At 45.0% G+C, this 20774-nt stretch overlaps 2 protein-coding genes across 4 annotated transcripts; one reads left to right on the top strand and one right to left on the bottom strand.

Moving 5' to 3' along the window:
• Window positions 1-966: 966 nt before the first annotated feature.
• On the bottom strand, window positions 967-3271 carry LOC307072496 (granzyme B-like). Of its 3 annotated transcripts, none has more exons than XM_079731804.1 (5): window positions 3131-3271; window positions 2732-2879; window positions 2487-2634; window positions 1724-1984; window positions 967-1559 (listed from the first exon to the last, which is right to left on the bottom strand). In XM_079731804.1, the coding sequence occupies exons 1-5, from the start codon at window positions 3264-3266 to the stop codon at window positions 1401-1403; spliced, it is 852 nt and encodes a 283-aa protein (XP_079587930.1). In that variant the 5' UTR covers window positions 3267-3271; the 3' UTR covers window positions 967-1400. The 3 variants fall into 3 exon arrangements, with proteins under 3 accessions (XP_079587930.1, XP_079587932.1, XP_079587931.1); XM_079731806.1 differs by having other exon boundaries at window positions 1724-1900; XM_079731805.1 differs by having other exon boundaries at window positions 2487-2628.
• Window positions 3272-6714: 3443 nt separating this feature from the next.
• On the top strand, window positions 6715-19332 carry nxph2a (neurexophilin 2a). The gene is made up of 3 exons (XM_079733696.1): window positions 6715-7039; window positions 7187-7321; window positions 18535-19332. Exons 2-3 carry the CDS (start codon window positions 7277-7279, stop codon window positions 19279-19281), a joined length of 792 nt encoding a protein of 263 aa, XP_079589822.1. The 5' UTR covers window positions 6715-7039; window positions 7187-7276; the 3' UTR covers window positions 19282-19332.
• Window positions 19333-20774: the final 1442 nt, after the last annotated feature.

Here is a 20774-nt window from a genome sequence, read left to right as displayed (position 1 = left end):
GGGAACAGAGAAGGAAGTTGGAAAGGAAAACGAGTCATCATCTACTCTCATTACATGAACATTATAAGAGGTTTTTCATCAGTAAACAGAAAAAGCTGGATTCAATTACATTAATGTATGTTCCTAACTAGGACGGTTGCTAACTACATAGGCATCATCCATCCCTTTTGTGAGGAAGTATACACAAAAGTCTCTGTAGGGTCTGAATGTTTCCCCCAAAACTCAATTCACATCCAACTCTTGCTGGTTTGTCTTTTTTTGTGCTTTAAAAAACGGAAGTATGACACAAAATCTTTGACAATGTTTAAAGAGGTTTTGCGTGAGTTCATGTGAGGGTGTACTCTTTCTTCTGACAACTTGCCAGGTCCTGCTTTAGCACAAAGACACACACACACACACACATCCCCACACACACACACACCCACACACACACACAGACACACACACAATGACAATACAGTTTAATCTATTCTAATATAGAAAATGAATTATAGGCTGTGTTTGAAATTAAGTGTTACTGTTACGTAAAACAGCTTAATGTTCTAGGTGGTGTAAATTGTGCACTCTCCTTAATTTGTATACAGTACGAGTGAGGTCAATTAAATGTGTCAAGACTTATGACTATTTGTGTAGAGAAGTTGATTTCCTCTTGACATCCTTCTACACATCATATTACATCAAATGATACATTATGGACTTATCTCCTTTATATTAAGATGATTAAACTCTCTCCTTGTTTTATTGGCAGATGGCGGGTTTTACTCACCAGAAACCGTAAAAGCTTGCACTATGACTGACACGGTTTCGTTTAGCAGTGAAAGTTGAAAAGTTTAGGTTGTAGTCCACCACAACACTGGTTTCCAAACTCCATTTCTTGTAAATATGAAACTGCAACTATCACCATGGTGTGCAGAGGCAATCATTATTTCCAGTTGTTGCAGTGGGTTAAATGAATTAATGAGTCAATGAGTGATAAAAAAAGATTGTCTTATTTGATTATGTTTTTATGACAATTGTAGAATGACTCAATTTGTATTGTTTTTATTTGGCCTCATATACTATAATCTATGCACCTTCTGAAAGAGTTTCCACACAGAGATCACAAAAGCCTCAGAGACCCCATGAAGTAGCCAGGTGAGGCCATACATAGTCACAGTAGCTTGTTACCCATGTAGGCCAATCAGTAGCCTTGTGGCCATTTTAGAATGACAAGTTCGACTTCGGGTATAAAGTAGCTGTTACTCATACAAACATGGATACTTGGGGTCGTCAAATCCACACAATTCAGTAAAAGTGGTCAAATTAAAAGCAAGTCAATGAACAATTCAATGTATACACTATAATAATTACAGAAAAAAAAGAAACGTTGGGATATTTCTCAAAAGGTTTAGGTGGGTGACCTAGTCCCTTTTTTTCATCACCTCCTTAATCCACTGCACAAAGGATGGGATCTTCATGAAGACATGTGGACGCTTGGGGTTGTCACACTTATCCTTTTCAGTGTAAGCAGCTATGCCCTGAGCATCTCTGCCGCATATCAATGGACCCCCGGAATCACCCTGGGTGGAAATGTCCATGTCAATATCTTCACCTCACATCATCACAGAAATTACAACCTGCTGGTCATCCTTCCCAATAAGTGTTTCTTGAACTAAATAAAAGTATATTAATTTTTTTTATCCATATACAGTTTAACATTGAGGATTATTGTGGTCGATATTACCTGACAGATTCCCCCCTTCTTGCCTGAAGAATGGGTGCATATCATTTGGCTGGTGTTGAAGGAATGACGCCAAATATTCTTGCACTCATCGGCGAATTGCGTCTTCACTGCGGACTCCCTCAGGACATCCGAGGCAGCTGTACTGGGGAAACGCATGCCCCAGCCAGCTACTGAGCACTTGATGTTGAAAAGTATTTTTTTATCTTTTTTGGGTAGTCCAATGGGTTTAACATACTTGTTAAGTATTCCGTTCGTCTTTAACTGTAGAAATAGAGAGGCTGCATAAGCACTTTGGTCCATAATTCAGGGTCCCCTCACCTGGTGCACACTGTCACTACCATTTCATGTGTTACCTCCTCCTTATTTGTCTAACTGAAATGGTTTGATTGCTGCCATCGGTATCTCTACTGAATACTGCAGAATAATGCAACAGAAAGTTGTACTTTTTGGTTGAAGATATGTGCTTAATATAGCTGCATGTCATGATTTATGAGGGAAAACAACAATTATTCTCGGTAAAAAACAATGTTTTGAATGGGAAATGAAAAGCTCAAACTTGAATGGCCAATTCAGGTCGGAAATATTCACTGTATAAACAACCTAGTCTGCATGCTTGTATGTACAGGATGTGCGTAAATATATTTAAAAAATGCATGATCAAGCATGCATCATGGCACATAGGCCACCTCAGAAGTGACCTCCAACCCCATATGCATATCAGGCCTAAAAGTTTAAAAACCCTGTTCGATATAACACAAGATACCTTGAGAAGCATGACGTCGAAGTCTTGAAATCCATCCTTGTAATTTGGATGCACGTGGTACTTATCCACTTGGATCCTTTGTTGACTTTTCTCCTCCTTTTTAATGTCGTGGGCTCCGAGCACAGCAGTCAGACCCAATCTGCTGTTGCTTCATAGGGAACGTAGTTAGTGCTTACTTATTTGAGTAAAACATTCACAACATTTAGTATATTTTATAATATATTGACTCAATATATTATGCTCACTAGCAATGTGCTGAGGTGAGCACAAAGTCCTTCCGGACAAGTGCTCCCCCACAGTGATGTTGTCCTTCCAGCTGCTGCAACGATACCATGTATGGTCTGGAGTGCGGCTTGGACTCAGTACCTTCCACTATGCCACTGTCAGAAGCACCTTTTACAACAAAGACATTAAGGTTATTAGGAGAGTGCTGGTAGCATCAGATAGCATCAATGACCCTAAGAGAGCAGCCAGTATTAATAAAAGAGGTTGGCTGTACAAGAGAGAGATAATCGTGTTTCAATATCCTGTCTTTGTCCTTGAAATGTGTTTCAAGTGCAACTTGAAACACAATGTAATATAATGTATAAACTATAATCGATTACACACAAAATAGGAAAGGTAACAAAAAGCTGAAATCCTACCTGAGAGGCAGCCCAGGCAAAGTAGTAGCAGATTTTTGATCAGCATGGCAGTTTTGTAGCATAACTCTTCTTGTTCTTCTATTCTTTGACTCTGCCAACCAACGCTCAGCCTCAAAATGAAACCACACCATGCCATGCATATCACTCTGGAAACATTTGAGGGCACATTTTTTCATTTTGCCCAATATCAAACCTCACACCTAAGCTGTAGCATGTTTTTTTGGAGACTTTCACGAGAACGGATATCACACCTTCACTTGCAACTTCTTTCAAGCAGTGCCGGCACAAGACTTTATGGGCCCCTAAGAAGAATTTGCATTGGGGGCCCCCCACCGCTGATTTACAGATGAATATTGCAAGTGGTACAGTACCTAGTGACCTAGTGAATGTGGTGTACTGAAGAGTAATCCAAAAACAAACCAGCAAAGAATGCATTTAATGTTAATAAGTTAACAATTTGCATCATGCAATGTAAAATGCTCCGAGACACAAAACCAATGACAATACCAAGGGCTGCACGGTATCAGACCTCTGTAGGCCTACTTTTTTGGTAACCAAATGGTTATGTTTCACAATATTTAATTATTAGGTGAGTGCTGCATGCAGCACTCAACTATTGTTCTTCATAAGTTTTATTCTTTGTTTCTTTCTTTCTTTCTTTCGTTCTTTCTTTCGTTCTTTCTTTCTTATCTTTTTTTTTAACATGGGAGTCAATGGGAGGACGGCAGAGCCGTCCTCTGGTACTTCAACTGTTTAAGACGTAACTAAATCAATTTTCAACCGTTTATCTTCGTTCAAACCATTTAACAAATCTAGAGACTTGTATCTTCAATAATATCTAAACTGAATTTCAATATCATTTAAACTATCTTCAGAATCACAGTTTTAGTTTCAAACCATCATATTCTACAGTTGGTCCCATTGAAGCTGTCTGCCCATTCTGACACTTAAATTACTTAAGACATCGTAACTCAGTCAAATTTCAACCGTTTACCTTCGTTCAAACCATTTAACAAATCTACACACTTATATCTTCAATAATGTCCAAACGGAATTTCGATATCATTTAAACTTTATTCAGAATCACAGTTTTAGTTTCACATCGGCCTCGTTTTCAGTTGGTCTCATTGATTTACGTTGACGCTGGAGCGTGATGACGTTCAGCAGTGTTGCCAGATTGGGCGGTTCCCCCCCCCAGGTTGGGCTACTTTTGAAGGATGTTCAGGCAGTGTTGCCAGATTGGGCAATTTTTCCAACTCTATTGAGCTAGTTTTAATCACGCACCGGCTCGCTATTCTCTTAAAGACACACACGCACACACGCACACGCACACACACGCACACACACAAAGTGCAGGGCAATACATTTGACGTTTCAGATGATTCAGTTCAAATCATTTTACATTTCTACATTTTTAGCAATGCTTTGCGCTTTTCATTCAGCTGTCACTTAATTTGTTTCCAACCATTGACTTTTTCTTAAATGGTGTGCATGTTTACATTGTTTACTCCATTTAGACTTTTGAACTTTTGTTCAAATCCCTTCACTTGATTTAAGCCATTTAACGGTTCTTTATGGCTTAATCTATGTGGCTTTATTAAAATTATTTTCAACCTCACTTTGTACTACAGCACTCGCCGCATTTTCTGCAGGAAATGCATTTTCTAGTTCCAATATGTTATCCTTCCGGGCGGCAGGACGAACTTCAAGACAGAATTTGCAAATGAATCCCTTGAATCAGGAGTAGCGCTACGTTCCTTTTCCCGGTTCACTTCGCTAGGTCATTCATTTGACCTACTTGCTAGCAATTTCTCCTTTTGGAGAAGATATGAGTATATTACGTGTTGGATTACTGGATTATAAGTGAGTATTCGAGCATAAGCAAGTATTGTCGCTTGAACTCGCTGATTATCATAACTGCTGATAGGAAATTCAATTAGGAGGATCTGGAAACAGGTTAGTTGGTAAAGACGTGTAATAAATTAAAATAGGAGAATACCTACGCTTATGAGCAGGTTGATACATTTTTAATAATACACTCAAAAACTGAAACTGGAACTAGTTGCAGTCATTACTAATTACTTATTGAGCAGTTAATTACTTAAAGCCAGAATTGGCCATTGGCAGTTACATGTTCCAATAGCCTACGGACAAACAAACAAGGCTTAAACGACCAAACCAGCCCCTGAATCAATAGCAATATTTAGGGTTAAGTGGTGGATTACTTAGGTTTATATTATTAACGCACACAATAAAATAATGCCCCATACGTGTAAAAGAGAGTATTGTCGCTTTAACTCGGCTTCCACTGAAACCCTTCCGCTGAATACGGGCAAGCTGGCTCCATGCTGGCCAATACGGAAACTAACGATTAACGTGAAACATAATAATAACACACACGTAGGTAGCATTGAGATCGCAGGGGACTTAATATAAATTTAGTTTAAGGTATTTTAATCGCCACAAGTTCCTGTAGGGTTTTTAATTTTGAAATATTATAATGTCAACACGTTTGAACACTTAACACGTTTAAGAAATGTGCTGTGCAAACTATTGTCGCATTTCTACAACTGCAGTTCATATTGTTGAACACATGATGACGCCATCGCTGAAGTAATATGTTTTCCGCCACGGCTTCGTCCACAATAGATATTAATAGTGTGGTGCAGCACAATGCTTGACCTTTGAAGCAGCCCATGGTTGAATACTGTAAATTGGGGCTGTGCTTTACGATAGATTGCATGAAATACGTATACTTTACAATATTTAATTAGTCTGGTTGATCATAATTAATATCCCATTGTCAACTTTGGAATTAAGGGTAAATTATGATAATTATGTGGGCAACCAACAATTTCTTTGGATTTGGATTCTGCATTGAATTTTCTCATAATTTTAAAACGTTGTTTTAGTTTTACTTTTAGAATGTTATAAAGTTAACATAACCCAGCCCTAACCCCTGACATTAGAAGCTATGGCCACAACAATAAAACAGCTTATATTGACTCTGCTTTGTATCATTACTGTGTTGTAGTCTTATTGAAGTTATGGTACAGTATAATATTAATATTATACTGACTACCTAATTTCATTAATGCACCATGGCACTTCTGGTTGGATGCTAAATTGCCTTTTCTAGTTGACCTACCTGTGCAATGACAATACAGTTAAAACTGTTCTAATATAGAACATGAATTATTGGCTGTGTTTGAAATTAAGTGATATTGTTTGAATAAAACAGCTTAATGTTCCATGTGGTGCAAATTGTGCATTATCCTCGACGTACATACAATACAAATGAAGTCAATTAAATGTGTCAAGAATTATGACACATTATCATAATGAAACATTTGAAGGGTTAAAGTCTGTTGACGCCCTTCTTAAACAAACTTCAAATCCCCGACACCATGACGCTGAGGGGGGTCTGGGGGAAGTTGATTCTGAAAGGGAGAAGTTTTGGCGCGCAGACGTTGGCGTGTCCAAAGGCGCAGAAGCAGATAAATGCGCATTCAAGAAAATCCCAGTGTCGAACTGGAGCGCCGGGGAGCAGCGCTTTAGCCTCGTCGCTGGGATTTCGAGGCATTTGTGAGCAGCATCGAGCAGCCTACTATGAAATCAGTGCAAAGTCATCTTTGTTGTGTGGCATTCCTCCGGATTGAATAAAAAGAGAGAACACGGCAGATATCATTTTAATCCACTTCGGATTGAGTCTGGCGCGTAACTAAGGAGCCCTGACAAGACAACGACTAACGCCATTGAGCAAGGGGCAATTTGTGTAGAGAAGTCGATTTTTCTTCCTCAGGGGAAACTATCTAAATTTAAGGATTGAAAAGCGGATCCTTCCGCGAAAGTGAATGGAAAGGGACGAGAACAACGCCTGGGCTTGAGTAAGCTGTACCACATGAGAGGGTAAGATAAAGTTATTGGCCAGAAATGCCTGCTTCCCCTTTTAAAATAACATCACATTTTTTGTGCTCCTCCTTAAGTAAAGTTTCAGTTTCAGTTTGGGATGAATGTGTACATGAATTGATTTTACCTTTCCCGTGATGATCACAGCGATGCTTCAGCACGTGGGTCTGGTTTCCCCCAAAGCTTGCAGTGGATTTAAGCGCCGCTCATCTTGAACCGGTCAAGAAGTTATCGAGGATGAGAGTACTGCAAACCATCTTCTTTCTTTGTCTCCTGCACCAGGTGAGGCGTCGCGTCATTTGTAACAAATGTTTAAATGGCTAAGGGCAAAACAGTGCAATAACAACAACAACAGAGGGTTTATCAATGACATTCTTTTGCCTCCGGGAACTCTTAATACCACTATTTGTCCTGCAAAACGGTCAGCATTACATTTTGCTCTGGCATGTGTCAGGCAGGTAGTCCAAATGTCAGGAGAAAAAAAGAAGAAATAAATGAAAGTACAAGAATCAATTGGATGGGCAGGGTAACAAAATACCATGGTTTAATGCTTTGCCGTCTGCGTAACGACCAATAGTGTTACTAAAGACTTGATAAAATGCAGAAATTGTTATGAACTTTCATAATTCATGATTGAAGGATTTGAAAAATATTTTGTTAATTTTGGCATCTGAAATTTTATTGTTATCTAGTAAATCTAGTTGACTTAGTTATTTTGAAAGGGTTTTCCACCGGAGCATCTTAGTGGGAGGTGCATTATATCACTCTAGTTCTAGTTAATTATATTTATATCACAGTAAATATATTTATTATTACCCACTTTCCATACAATTCCTTACTGTGATGTTATTTTATGCCTTATAATCTCTAAATGTGTTAAATTACATTAAATTTCATCCCATACATAATTTTGATATTTGCTATTTGATATTTCTAGTAAAGCTTCCTGCGTTCTCTCAAGTGATTTTTAATAACGGATATCGATGCAGACAGAATAATGTGTAAGAGCAGCATTTATATTTTCTGTCCTTATGGACTGTGCACCCTTCCCATTTAAGAAATCAGACAAATTGCATTGTTTCATCCCCTTGATTCTAAACCCATACAACGTTTTCTACTGTCATTGCTGTTTTACCATGTCTTCATTATAATATTTTAGTTCTCAAATGTCAACTGTAAATAAAGAATTGGAGCTTGAATCTGAAGAACTTGTTGCCACAGATTGCTGGGACACCTTTCTCCACGGCCCTACGGCCCGTTGCAATACGGCTGAATGATCAGTCTGTGTTAATCCTTGGAAAATCATTTTGTATTTACAGGGGATTGTTATTCCTCAACAATCTCCTCCACAACCTCATAAGACATAAGCCTTCCCTGTCCTAATGCTGTTTTGATCGCATAAATATGGCTCCAAAGATCACGGTATTGAGGGTTTAAGGGGGGAAACGGACCGAATGGTTCTGCATGTCACATTATCGTACTCTTCCTTGATTAGAGGCGGTCTAGCCTCTAAGAGGAGTTCTTCAACCGGCCCGCGATTGAGGAAGTTGAGTCACATCTGTAGCGTTTTTTCCAAAGATTCCCCTCATTTCAAAGTTGTATCTCGAACTGAACAGATGTGGTGGAATGCCGTCTGGGCCTCCGGAAGCTTCCGTAATGGGCCCTCTGCCCGGGGGAGCTAGACCAGAGGGAGAGGCAGCACATGGGAGAGGGAGAGAGGGGAGAGACAGGGAGAGAGGGGAGAGAGAGGGAGAGAGGGAGGGAGGGAGAGAGGAGAGAGAGAGAGAGGGAGGGAGGGAGGGGAGAGAGAGACTTTCTCTCCTGGCACCCTCTCGCCCCAGTAGTCCCCCTCCCAGCAGGGCTCAGTGCTGTCTGACTGGGGACACATTGGGACCCTTGTCAATATTCTGCCTATCTCTTACACACCGTGGTAGACTCCAATGCCTGAAAACATTGTTTTCATCAACTATAGTTGATGAAAATACTTGAATTTTTCGGTCTTTTGAGCGAACCTTCCTGGGGTCGGAGTTCTGAGGTCATGCGTGGTCACGACCGTTTGAGCGGGGACTCGTTTGAAGCTGGCGTCGTCGAGCCACGCTGATTGATTCGGGGACGCTCACACATAAAACACACATTAGACGGGAGGCCCATCGCCCCGGCCCGCGTGCCTGCATGCTCGCGCCACGCGTGAATCAAACGAGCTAAAGTGTTGCCCAGCCGTCTACAGTGCCCCCAAGGGACCGCTAAGAGGGTCAGGGGGGGCCCACAGAGGATCCATTCTCCCCCCCATGGCATCTGCCGCAGCCATCGTGTGTGGAGTGACAGGAGTGATCACTCTGTCTCTCTCTCTCTCTCTCTCTCTCTCATGTCGGTCCCCTGGCGTTCTCATCACTCAGCGGGACGCCTGGAACATGGGGGGGGCTTCAAATGAACGTTATTGACGAGAGCGAGAGGCGGGACTTCCGAACATGCTTCGGAAGTTTCCGTTACATGGGTTTGGACGGTGAGAGGGAGAGAGACTTCCAGGGGGGGGGGGGGGGGGGGTATACGTTTCACTGACACGTTTCGGATGTCGCTTTGCTTTGTCAAATTGGGTGTCGCTTAGACAAAGTTTCATTCGTCCAAAATATCCATGTTTCTCCCCCTTGTTGTGGTTCATCCCATTCGTGTTCCTACTCTTCCCGGCCCGGGGACCTCTGTGCTAACTGCCGTACACGGCTCATAGGAAGCCGGAGGAACAATTGAGTTGCGGTAGAGGAGGAGGAAGCTCCATCCACGACCCCCTCTCAACGCCACACAACAACACACAACCCCTCATGTGGCCTGGGGTTTATCTCAGAGAACAGGATTCAGCATGTGATGCGCCTCTACCTACCTACCTCCTACCTCTGAGTCATGGTTAGCATCCCACCAGGAGAGGGGGGACGTGGGTATTGGGGGAGGGTTCAGGCGGCAGAGTTCAAAGCCTTTTCCGCCGTAGCCGTTATACTGGGCGTGACGCATCGAAGTGACAACGTAGCGGCCCCGGCTAAGCCTAACTCTTCCTGTCTGCGAGCGTCTCCCATGGCACACTGCGCCCGCTGAAGTTCATCCCCGCAACGCAGACGCGAGCACTGATTTAGGGGATTACAAGTCATTGCTCGAGAAAGGATTTAGCCGTTCATTTCTACGTTAATCAAACCGCCTGCATATTTATTTATTTATTTATCGAGGTGGTCCATGGGGGAATCAGCATATTCAAAGTTTTGAGGGTTTAAAGTTATTTGGTGTATATGCAGTATTATATATCAAATGTATGTCCAAATCAGGATTTTCCGCCCTGTTTGGTTTTGGCATGTAGAAGAACAGCTTGGGCAAAGACAACAGCTTCCTCCCAACACTCCCCCCACAGTGAAACATCAATTCTGCATGAAATCCTTCTCTAAGGGCCCGTTAACCTTCTCCCCCATCCCCCCCCCCCCCCTTCACCCCCATGCTCAATTAGTTTGGATTTCATTATTTATTTACGTATTTAGTGTATGTGTTTTAAGAAAGCAAACTATACCGGCGGAGAATGTAATAAAATGTACAGTGGCGGATTAGGCCCTGCTCTTTAATCTCACACTCCTGATAATACCGCACGGGCTGATTGATTAGTTTTTCAGGAAGCTTATGTCTGAAAAACCTAATCCGTCTTGGGATTGTGCCAGCCTTGTAAGGTTTTCTGCTCCGCCACTTTATCACGGCGGCGAATTATGGAGCTGCTGGGCTGTGATAAGAACCTGGTCTCTTACGGAGCCCTCACCCTCTCTCCGCGCGCACACACACACACGCACACACACACACACACACACACACACACACACACACACACACACACACACACACACACACACACAGGGAGACACAGACACACACACACACACAGTACGGGGACACACACACACACACACACACACACACAGGGAGACACAGACACACACACACACACAGTACGGGGACACACACACACACACACACACACACGAAGGGGACACAGACAAACACACACACACACTGCCTGTCCCCATGCACTCAGTCGCCCCCCCGCTTCCCCTCCCCCCCTGCACCCCCTCTTTTTCTTCTTCTCGACTCCAGACCAAAACGAGTGACAAAAATACACAAACTGTTTATATTCAGGCTACACGCCGTAGCCTGCTCTTCAAATTAACCTCCCCTCGGATTTGCCTTGTAAAGAAACAGGTACAAAACACCCCCACAAAAAAATACATTCAAAAGGGGGTTCGCTCGAGAGTTTAAGTGGAGAGCAGAAATTGTAAGAAAAAAATGCCTTGAATACCAGTCCCAGCCGACCTACGAGAAGTGACTTGCTGGAGCAAACAGGTCTACGGACCTGTGAATGGACGAGCAACGCTCGGGAATGATTTGGTCGGCGCTTACATACGTTCTTCATATTAGGGTCACAGTCCCCCCCAGCACCCGAGGCTTGACTGGGGCTAATCCCTCTCAAACAATACCGTCCGTGACATTTGCAGTCCTTCGCTGGAACACCTGCCTCGCCCAACCAAAGGTCGCCGTTTCCCCGGGAGAAGCCCCCTTGAACGCGGCTTTGAGGGCCTCGTTCGCCCCACTCCTCATTATTGATGAGTTATCGCCGCCAGCCATACACAGTGTCAATCATCAATCATAATGTGGTTGGTGTGTGTGTGTGTGTGTGTGTGTGTGTGTGTGTGTGTCTTTGATTGTGTGTTTGCAGAACACAGTATCTGAGCTTTGGCATTAAATCCATCGATACTCAGTGGTAGAAATGAAGAGAAAAGAGGCCTCCGATGGATGAATGGGTATTTAGCTACGGGCAGCGACGACAGGAACCCCCGTCGCCTGTACAACGGATGGTCTGTCGATACCCCGTTCAGGGCCCCGTTCAGGGTACAACCTTGCAATCGCCGGGCGTGTCTGCCACGCCGGCTGCGGGTAACATTAAGTCGGTTCAATAGGGTTTTAAATCCAACCGCCCGCCCGATATCCACAGCTATGAATTTTTATGGACTACACAGAGCCTGAGGCGGGCTCGTCGGATCCACGGTGGTGGTGGTGGTGGGGGGCTATACCTTACAGCCTTGTCATTACGGGGTGAAGCAGGATCGGATACGCTCTGCGTGCGCTGCCTCTGAGCTGCATGGGCCGTTTTTAGCAGCTCTTTTATTGCCTGCTTTCTGCTTTCTGTGGCCCCGGCATCAACCTCACCCACCAGTCTGCAGAAAAGAGCGAAAGGAGAATCTTTGTTCTGTTTTTTGTTTTTTCTCGAGACGTATTGTAACGGCCGAGTAACACCGTCTTTAGAGAGTTTCTTTGATGTTGCAGCTTCTCCCTGTGTCATCTGTTAGGAGAATCACTAACAGCCAGTGGCACCTCACTGCTGCTGTGTTAACATCGTTTCATTCGTCTGTTCGTTTCTGAGCAGCCATCCATTATGATAGCCCTCCGCCGTAAAACTGAAAGGTTTGCGCGTGTGCACGTACGTACACACATGCAATATTATTGATAGTACTGCGTCTGAAGCCATTGCACATAATTAAGGTACTTAATGGCGCGTTGAACAAGTTCATATTTTCCTGCACACCGTGATATAATTACCACGTGTTCTAGAAAACACAAAAAAAGTCCATCATTGCGCAGGCGGTGTAGGGCTTCATAGAAGGACTGACCTTTTTTTTTAATGAACCAGCGTAGCTTTCATGTATACGGCGAGATGGGACAGCTGAAGAATGCACATGGCAATCACCTTTATGACGCTTCCTGGTGTTGCAGTCTTTTTGTTTCTCAAGCCTGGCCTTTGAAGCTCTTCTCTCTCTAAGCCTGTCATTTGCAGCCTGAACGCCATGCTTTCAGCTCTTCTCTGTCCCTGCATAGTTCCTCTGAAGTACCGGCCTTCAGACGCCATAGAACGGGGGCGAAAAGAGAAAGAATATAAAGGAAAAAAGTCCACAATGAATTGTCCTTTGACTTGTTACTTTTTCAAAGACAGCCCTTTCTCTGAAATCATTGCAGGTTCAAATCTGCAAAGAGGCGACGTTTGCGGCGGCTCATTCAGCGGAACTATTTAGCCGAGAGACGCAGGGTTTTGTCAAACAAGCGACAGGTGCTTGGCGATGAAGGCTTTCATTTTTATTTAGTTTATTTAATGCCCTGTGTTAGGAAGACTCATGTTAGTTTGAAAGCGACGTTAAAGCTGGTGGCCCATGGGATCCAAGTGTTAACTGCAGCCACGGAAACAACTTGTGGATGGGTCCAAGACATGCCCATAGGGTATCCCTGAAGCCCGAATCCTGCTTTGTGTGCACACACACTTAGTAAAGTATGGCATTGTGCAGTAGGCAGCAGACATGGCATGCACAATTAATTGCATGTGCACGTGCATATTACAGAAGTCTTAACCTAATTTTGATACTGTATTATCAAGTTCATCTTGGGATTAAAACGGCTTACTTCCATTCCATTACAAGCATAGAGATGTGACTGCGCGGGAGACTTGTCTTATGTCTGACTCTGGTCCAGTAGAAACCCGATATACACAAAGTCCAGAGCTTCTCATCGATTTTCAATCCAGGATGTGTGTGTGTGTGTGTGTGTGTGTGTGTGTGTGTGTGTGTGTGTGTGTGTGTGTGTGTGTGTGTGTGTGTGTGTGTGTGTGTGTGTGTGTGTGTGTGTCAATAGGGCCGGGATCGTAAGGGGATTATGAAAGTGATGATGTGTTGAAAGCCCACACCTGCCCTCCCCCCAAAAAAAGTGAAGTGTTCGAGGGGGCTTTGCTGCTGTCAAACGTGACAGGTGCTGCGATAACACAAGTATCCCAGATTACCTGAAGACTCACCGCCACAGCTTCCAGGCCCCCCTCCTTCCCCTGGGGGGGGGGGGGGGGCTGAGGTGTGTTGGGGATGGAGGGCGGTGCCAAGGTGCGATTACGTTGAGCTGCTGGTTGTGTAGGGACCTCACTGCTGTTGTCGATTTTTACACGTGGGCTTCGATATTTAAGTTTCAAATAAATATATAAAAAGGGGTTATGGTGCTTGGATATATTTTGTTATGGTACTTGTATTCCATTAGCACCAGGGACGTGCATTAGTGTCTACAATACATGTTATAAGGACGGCCTTATGTCGTCAAACACGTGTTCTTTTAAAAATAAATATAGCCCCCCTAGAGTGGTAGACTACCGCATAGTTGCCATCATCACTTAGCCCCCCCCATGCTCATCCAGCGTGCTGCAAACAACTGTCTGTGGGCCCCTCATGGCCTCTTATTAGGAGTGATGGCCTCGGAACGTGGGCGGTTGCTACGGCGGTCAGAGTAGCAATCCGTTTCCCCGAGAACGGACGGGACTGGGACTCACCCTCACTCCAGACACCACGTCTTTGTCAATCATTACAAATTATACTGGGTCCAATAAGTGTGTGCCTGCGTGTGCGTGTGAGAGAGTGTGTGTGTGTTAGAGTGTGTAAGAGTGTGTGTGTGTGTGTGTGTGTGTGTGTTGGAGTGTGTGTGTGTGTTAGAGTGTGTAAGAGTTTGTGTGTTAGTGTGTAAGAATGTGTGTGTGAGAGTGTGTGTGTGTGTGTGTGTGTGTGTGTGTGTGTGTGTGTGTGTGTGTGTGTGTGTGTGTGTGTGTGTGTGTGTGTGTGTGGTTTTGATGCTTCTAAAACAAGACTGAGCCACAGACTGGACTATTGTGTGCTATTAAATAACCAAAAAAGTACACAATCCAATTATAGCAATGTTACGACCGAGAATTAGTTAATGGTCAATGATTAAATCAGTCAGTGGTCATGCAGTCTGTGTGTACACACACACACACATACACACACACACACAAACAGCAGGTCATCAAGATCTTTTACTACAGATTTAAGCATCAAGTTAATGAGGCTTTGGACGCAGAAAATTAGGGGAGAAATAAATGGTGGTCCCACAGTGAGGTCCATTCCCACAGAGACATCTATAGGGAGAGGCAGGGTGCCGGGAGCAGCTCCTCATGCACTGCTGAGCCACTTAATTGTCCGTGTTGTGTATTGAGAGGAAGATGTCTCAAACCGGTCGTCTAAACGCTCCACAGCCCCACCTTAAGTGCCGGACAGTGTACAAACATACACACACAAACAAAACGCTTTGATGTCGACCTCAACAAAAGCCTCGCCTTTAATGTACAAAAGAGAAAGGCCAGGGGGCGAAGAAACCCAAATAAAACTGTGGAGGGCAGAGATTTGGTGCCGGAGACGGCTGCAAGTTTAGAAGAAGCAGGGAGACAGTCCATTTAATCCCGGGTTTGGCGGTTCTGCCCGCAGGGCCGGAACGCATCACAGACGGGCTCGGTGTCGCCCGGGCGGTCATCGCAAATGGTGGTTCTCTTTCATTTTTGGTGTGTATGTGTTTGCCTCCTTCATCGGCCGCATCTCTGCAAGATGATCCAGCCGCCAGATGTCACAGAGGCTGCTTAATAACTTTCTAGAGGCTAGTCCTGGTCAACTGTGGCAATTACCTTTTACGTCAGACCTCTAAAAGATATGTCTACCCACGGGGCTAGCAGCCAGTCAGCTCTATAATGCTCATTACCGATAACGGGCCGGCCCGGTCTGTGCCCAATCAGATCAACTGTCAGGAGAGAGAGAGCGAGAGCGAGAGAGAGAGAGCGTGCGAGAGTACCGCTATCAACCGCTAACTGATGGACGGGCTATTGGATCTGCCTTGTGGAGGAGGCACCTGGGCTACAAACCATAGCAACGACTTGTTAGCCTCACGCCACGAGATTTCAGAGTTTGTTGTTTGGCGATTAATATCCGTCTGGCCTTGGCTTGGCAGCAATTGATTTCCAAATATGAATCCGGCCTAACGACGCTGGAAGAATCCAAGCCAATAAGATTAAGTAACTTTCAAGTGACTCTTTATCTCTTCGGTGCAGATCGAGGTAAAGCCAAAACATTCTTCTCTGTGAAGGGCTTTTTGCCCTTAATGATCATCGGTTGACATACTTATTCAGTCCATTTTGGATAAAATAGATTTTGAAGTAGATTGCTGCACTTTCCTTGGGTGCCGCGATTGTTTTTGTTCAGACTGTAGTGCTCCTTGTTCCTGCTGTACTGAAACTCCCGCCCACAATCTCTGATTGGACCAACCGTTTTTTGAAAAATAAACAAAATGTGAACTTGAGAGATCAAGACGGTCTCACGAGGCCGCTGCCCTGCCGCAGAGCATTGTGCAGCGCTATAGTACGGGCACCGTGGCGGGACCTGTAACAACATCTTATATAGACGAGAGGTTATCGTGTTCCCTCGACCACAGATCCACTACGCCCGTTTCTATTGCTGCAGACAAACGGAGAACGCATCCTATGGAAAGGAGACGTCCCTCCCTGACCTGCTCCAGCTCCATCCCCATCTAAGTAGGTTTGGGATTGTTCCCTCCTGTGGCTTTGCCAAATACAGTTTCAAGGCTGCTTCGCCAGGGCGTTGCCCTCACCCAGCCGCAAGGAGTGTTCAGACCTCGCAAAAATGGCCGCCACTGAACGCATCCTATAGCGTGAAGTTCCCTTGTTGTGTTTGCTGAGTTTTGCCGGCGTTGCTTGCTACCGCAGAGAAAAACATTGAGTTCCATAAGACGCAGGTTATTATTCTCCTAATGCCTCGTTTCAAGTTTCCCTGGAACGCCTCTAGCCTGGAAGCTCTGATTAGGAAATCTTAATGAAGCTTCTGTGGCGTCTCCTTCAGCAGACCTTGCCTGCGTTCACTGACACACACTTGCATGCAGACAGACACGCACACGCACAGACACAAGCTGAAACCAATAGACAATGTTATGTGTATGTGGAGAGAGAAAGTAAACTACTGGTTTAGACTTAGAAGACTGCGACTGTGTCTCTGTCTGTCTGTGTCTGTGTAAAAGCATTTGAGTTCCCGATCATCACTCTCAGGAGTATTTAAGGACGTAGCAATACCACTGGGAATCCTCTGCTGTTGTCACAGCAATCTCCGAAGTTTCACATCATAGGTCCCCCTCCTCCCCAACACTCATTCATCATTATATGACTCAAACCACACATCGTTTACATGCAGATACAAACATGCCACCCCTCTCTGAATTCATGCCGCATTGTGGCATGAATTCAGAGAGAGTGAGTGAGTGAGCGAGTGAGAGTGTGTGTCCATCTAAACTATCTCCATCCCCTCTCCCCACGTGTTCTTAAGTGCCCCGTTATTTGAAACGGCTAGAGCATCCCGTCGAACTAACGTCCGGCCTCAGGCGGGACACGGCGGCCTCAGCGGCGGCGGGTCCGAGGGGGGGAAGGGCAGCGCTGGAGCTGGTTGAGTAAACGCCAGACGATTTGACGAGCTTAAGGAGCGGCGCGTTGTTAGCGCGCTCCCTCGCTTAGCGGCGAGACCTCGTCTTAATTAAGAGTCGTCAGCTGCTGATAGATGGACTCGGCTCGCAGCCCGTGGGGAAAGAAGCATTGATATTTACATTACGTGTTCCGGGGCCCTCAGGGATCCACAGCCATTAGATAGAGTTTACCAAGATGTTGCTGCTAGTGTCTGGGCCGTTGGTGCGTAGTAGCGCGCCGCCGACTGCAGCAAAACCCAATCCGTTCCGACGGATCGAGCACAGACTCATGTGTTGCATGAATCATCCCGTCCTCAAACAGGGGAGGGTATTGCTCTCACTCGGCCCAAGAATAAAAGCAGAGTTTACAAAACACAGGAGGTGATGCAACGGGGCCGCCGAGCAAATGGTGCTCGACAGACCTAGTTTGTTAGCTCTGCGCATATGGGCACCGAGTGAGGCTCACAGCGAAATTCTAATTAGTGTGGAAGAAGTGTGCAGCAGCTCTGCGAGATTTCCAACAGCCGCAGCTCAGCGCACTCACATCTGCTTCTTGCAGTGATCCCTTAAACTAGGCCCGGGGGGAAGCCAGCACAACTAATTACTAATGAAACTCGCTAAGCCCATTGCCATGAATTATTGAAGCTTTATCTGAAGTGGACCAGGAATTACTCCTTAAGCTAAAACGAGCTTTGAGGTGCATGGAGGGATGGCGGTTCATTGGCATGTCTGGATTAGCCCTGGCAGTAGTGCACAACTCAACCACTTTGGGAGCCATGGTCTTTTTGTCGTCGTCCCCTCGGAAGCCAGAGTTCAGAGGAGTACAGTAGTGTGAAGAATAGGCCTTCCCTTCAGAGACCGGTTGGGGCCGGGGAGTCACGAGGATTTATAACCACCCGTTTGACCCGACGAGTCGCGGCAAATGCGTGTAATAATTATAATCATAAAGCATTAGAGGATGTACCCTGAATCCATCAGGACATTCCAAATAATGATATGGATTTGCATAAATTCTGCTCATGATGGTTGTTAAGTGTGTGTAACATTACAGCAATGATATAAGGGATATGGTTAAACAGCAAATGTTCACCTCAGAACATGTCCCATGTCCTAACTTGACTTTATGTTTGTGTGTTTGATGTGCAAAGGCTGCGTGCGAGAAAGCGAGCGGGGCGGCGACCGAGCTCATCGAATGGGACGAGAGCGACCACGGACAGAAGTTCTCTCCCAGCGGGGCCAGCCCCCGGATCCTGAACCCCCTGCGGCTCTTTGCCAGGGGGTCCCCGGGGCTCCGCAGCAACACCCGGGAGGTGACGTACCTGGAGAACGTGGAGGACTTCTGGGACTGGTTATCTAACCAGACAGATGTGGCGGGGGCGCAGGCCAGAACTAAGCGCAGACCCATGGTGAAAACGGGCAAGTTCAAGAAGATGTTCGGCTGGGGCGACTTCCACTCCAACATCAAGACGGTGAAGCTCAACCTGCTCATCACCGGCAAGATCGTGGACCACGGCAACGGCACCTTCAGCGTGTACTTCCGCCACAACTCCACGGGCCTGGGCAACGTCTCCGTCAGCCTGGTGCCGCCCTCCAAGGTGGTGGAGTTCGAGGTGGCCCGGCAGTCTACCACCGAGGGCAAGGACGCCAAGTCCTTCAACTGCCGCATCGAGTACGAGAAGACGGACCGCAACAAGAAGACGGCGCTGTGCGGCTTCGACCCGTCCAAGGTGTGCTACCAGGAGCACACACAGAGCCACGTGTCCTGGCTCTGCTCCAAGCCCTTCAAGGTCATCTGCATCTACATCGCCTTCTACAGCGTCGACTACAAACTGGTGCAGAAGGTGTGCCCCGACTACAACTACCACAGTGACATGCCCTACTCCTCCACCGGGTGACCCGCCCGAAAAAGAGAAGATGTAAATGTCGATAGCTGTTCATCCTCCTCCTCCTCCCCCCCCCCCGTCAAGCTGTGATCTCCCACCCGCCGTGGACACTGAGGAGACCCTCAGAGGGGACACACTCCTCCTCGCTTTACCTGTAGAGAATTTAACGTGTTTCATTTAAATCTAAAGAAATGTATATATTGTTTACCCGAGTGTAGAAGTCGGCTGTGGTTGTGGTTGGTCTGGGATTCTGTGAGAGCCACTCGACCACGCTATGACCCACTTATTCTGAATCCGCTTTTCATCACTAGCACACATATGCGTTTTCTGTATATTAAAAAAAGGCTACTGGTAATGAGTATACCGTCCAGATGTTTACGACCGGGGAAGGCCGTAGGCAAGCAGGGCCCCGATTCAGAGAACGGAGCCCGACTCCTGGACATTAGCGCCACTTTTACTTTGGAAGAGTAAAAAATAAACAAATGCATCTCATGCCCTTTAACTCATCAGAGCACATTTTCTCCCTCGTACAGCTTAACTTCAAATTTCTATTTCTCACTGGGTTCCAGTGCTAATAAAAAAAAACAAAAGTAAAACCAAAAGTATTCCGAGAACTGGGTAATTAAAAACGACATAAGACACATTATTGCCTATTAGAATACATCATCTAGAACACTGCATTGTTTTTTTGACTAATTGGATTGGCTTGCTACTAAAGTCGTCCAAAGATTACGCGTACTCTAAAACTAATCGTACATTGCAGCGTTGGCATTTGAGGGATGCAGTGTTGAGGCACGTGCATCTCCTTTTGGAAAGCCAACAGAGGATTAATGTGTCGGGAGAGGTGTATGAAAGCGATAATTGCAGGACAGGTGGATTTAGTGAGACTGGCAGATAATTAACAGCACTTTGTCATGGTCCTTCTACCAGCCCTGACATCACTTGTCTTTAATAGGTTTTAATTAGAGCGCACATTCTCATTTACTCAATGCCAAAAGCGAGCAAAGGCGAAAGCAGGAAAAAAATAATGCATTCAGAAAGTAGAATCAGAATGATTTATGGACCTTGCATAAATAGGACAGGTAATCGCTTCAGTACCGGCCAATACTTGTGAACGAAAGGTAAAAATATGTGAACTGATTATATTGGGTTTCGAATGTTTCCTTCTGTATCCATGGGTTGCAATCAATCACGTCAATAATTGATGTAAAGAAATGTACCTTTTAGCCCTATAAATTGTATGTTTTTACATCTGTAAATGCAGATTATACACATAAAGCTGTATGATGAAATACCTGAATCTCTGTTTATCTATGTTGGTGTTTTAATTCTATCCCCTTTTTGTGAAAATGCAGTATGTTACCTTGACGTATGCAATCTTGATCCCTCTAAACCCTAAGCGTGTTGACAAATGGCATTAGAGTTAAAAGATGTTCGTTTTATTTGTACCAGAGAAAATAATATCGATCTGTAAAACTGTTTACTTTAATTCTGGTGTTTGTTAA

Source organism: Pollachius pollachius (assembly GCF_949987615.1).
Source record: "Pollachius pollachius genome assembly, chromosome: 3".
In the NCBI taxonomy this organism is placed as follows: Eukaryota; Metazoa; Chordata; class Actinopteri; order Gadiformes; family Gadidae; genus Pollachius; species Pollachius pollachius.
This window is presented reverse-complemented; position numbering and strand designations above follow the sequence as displayed.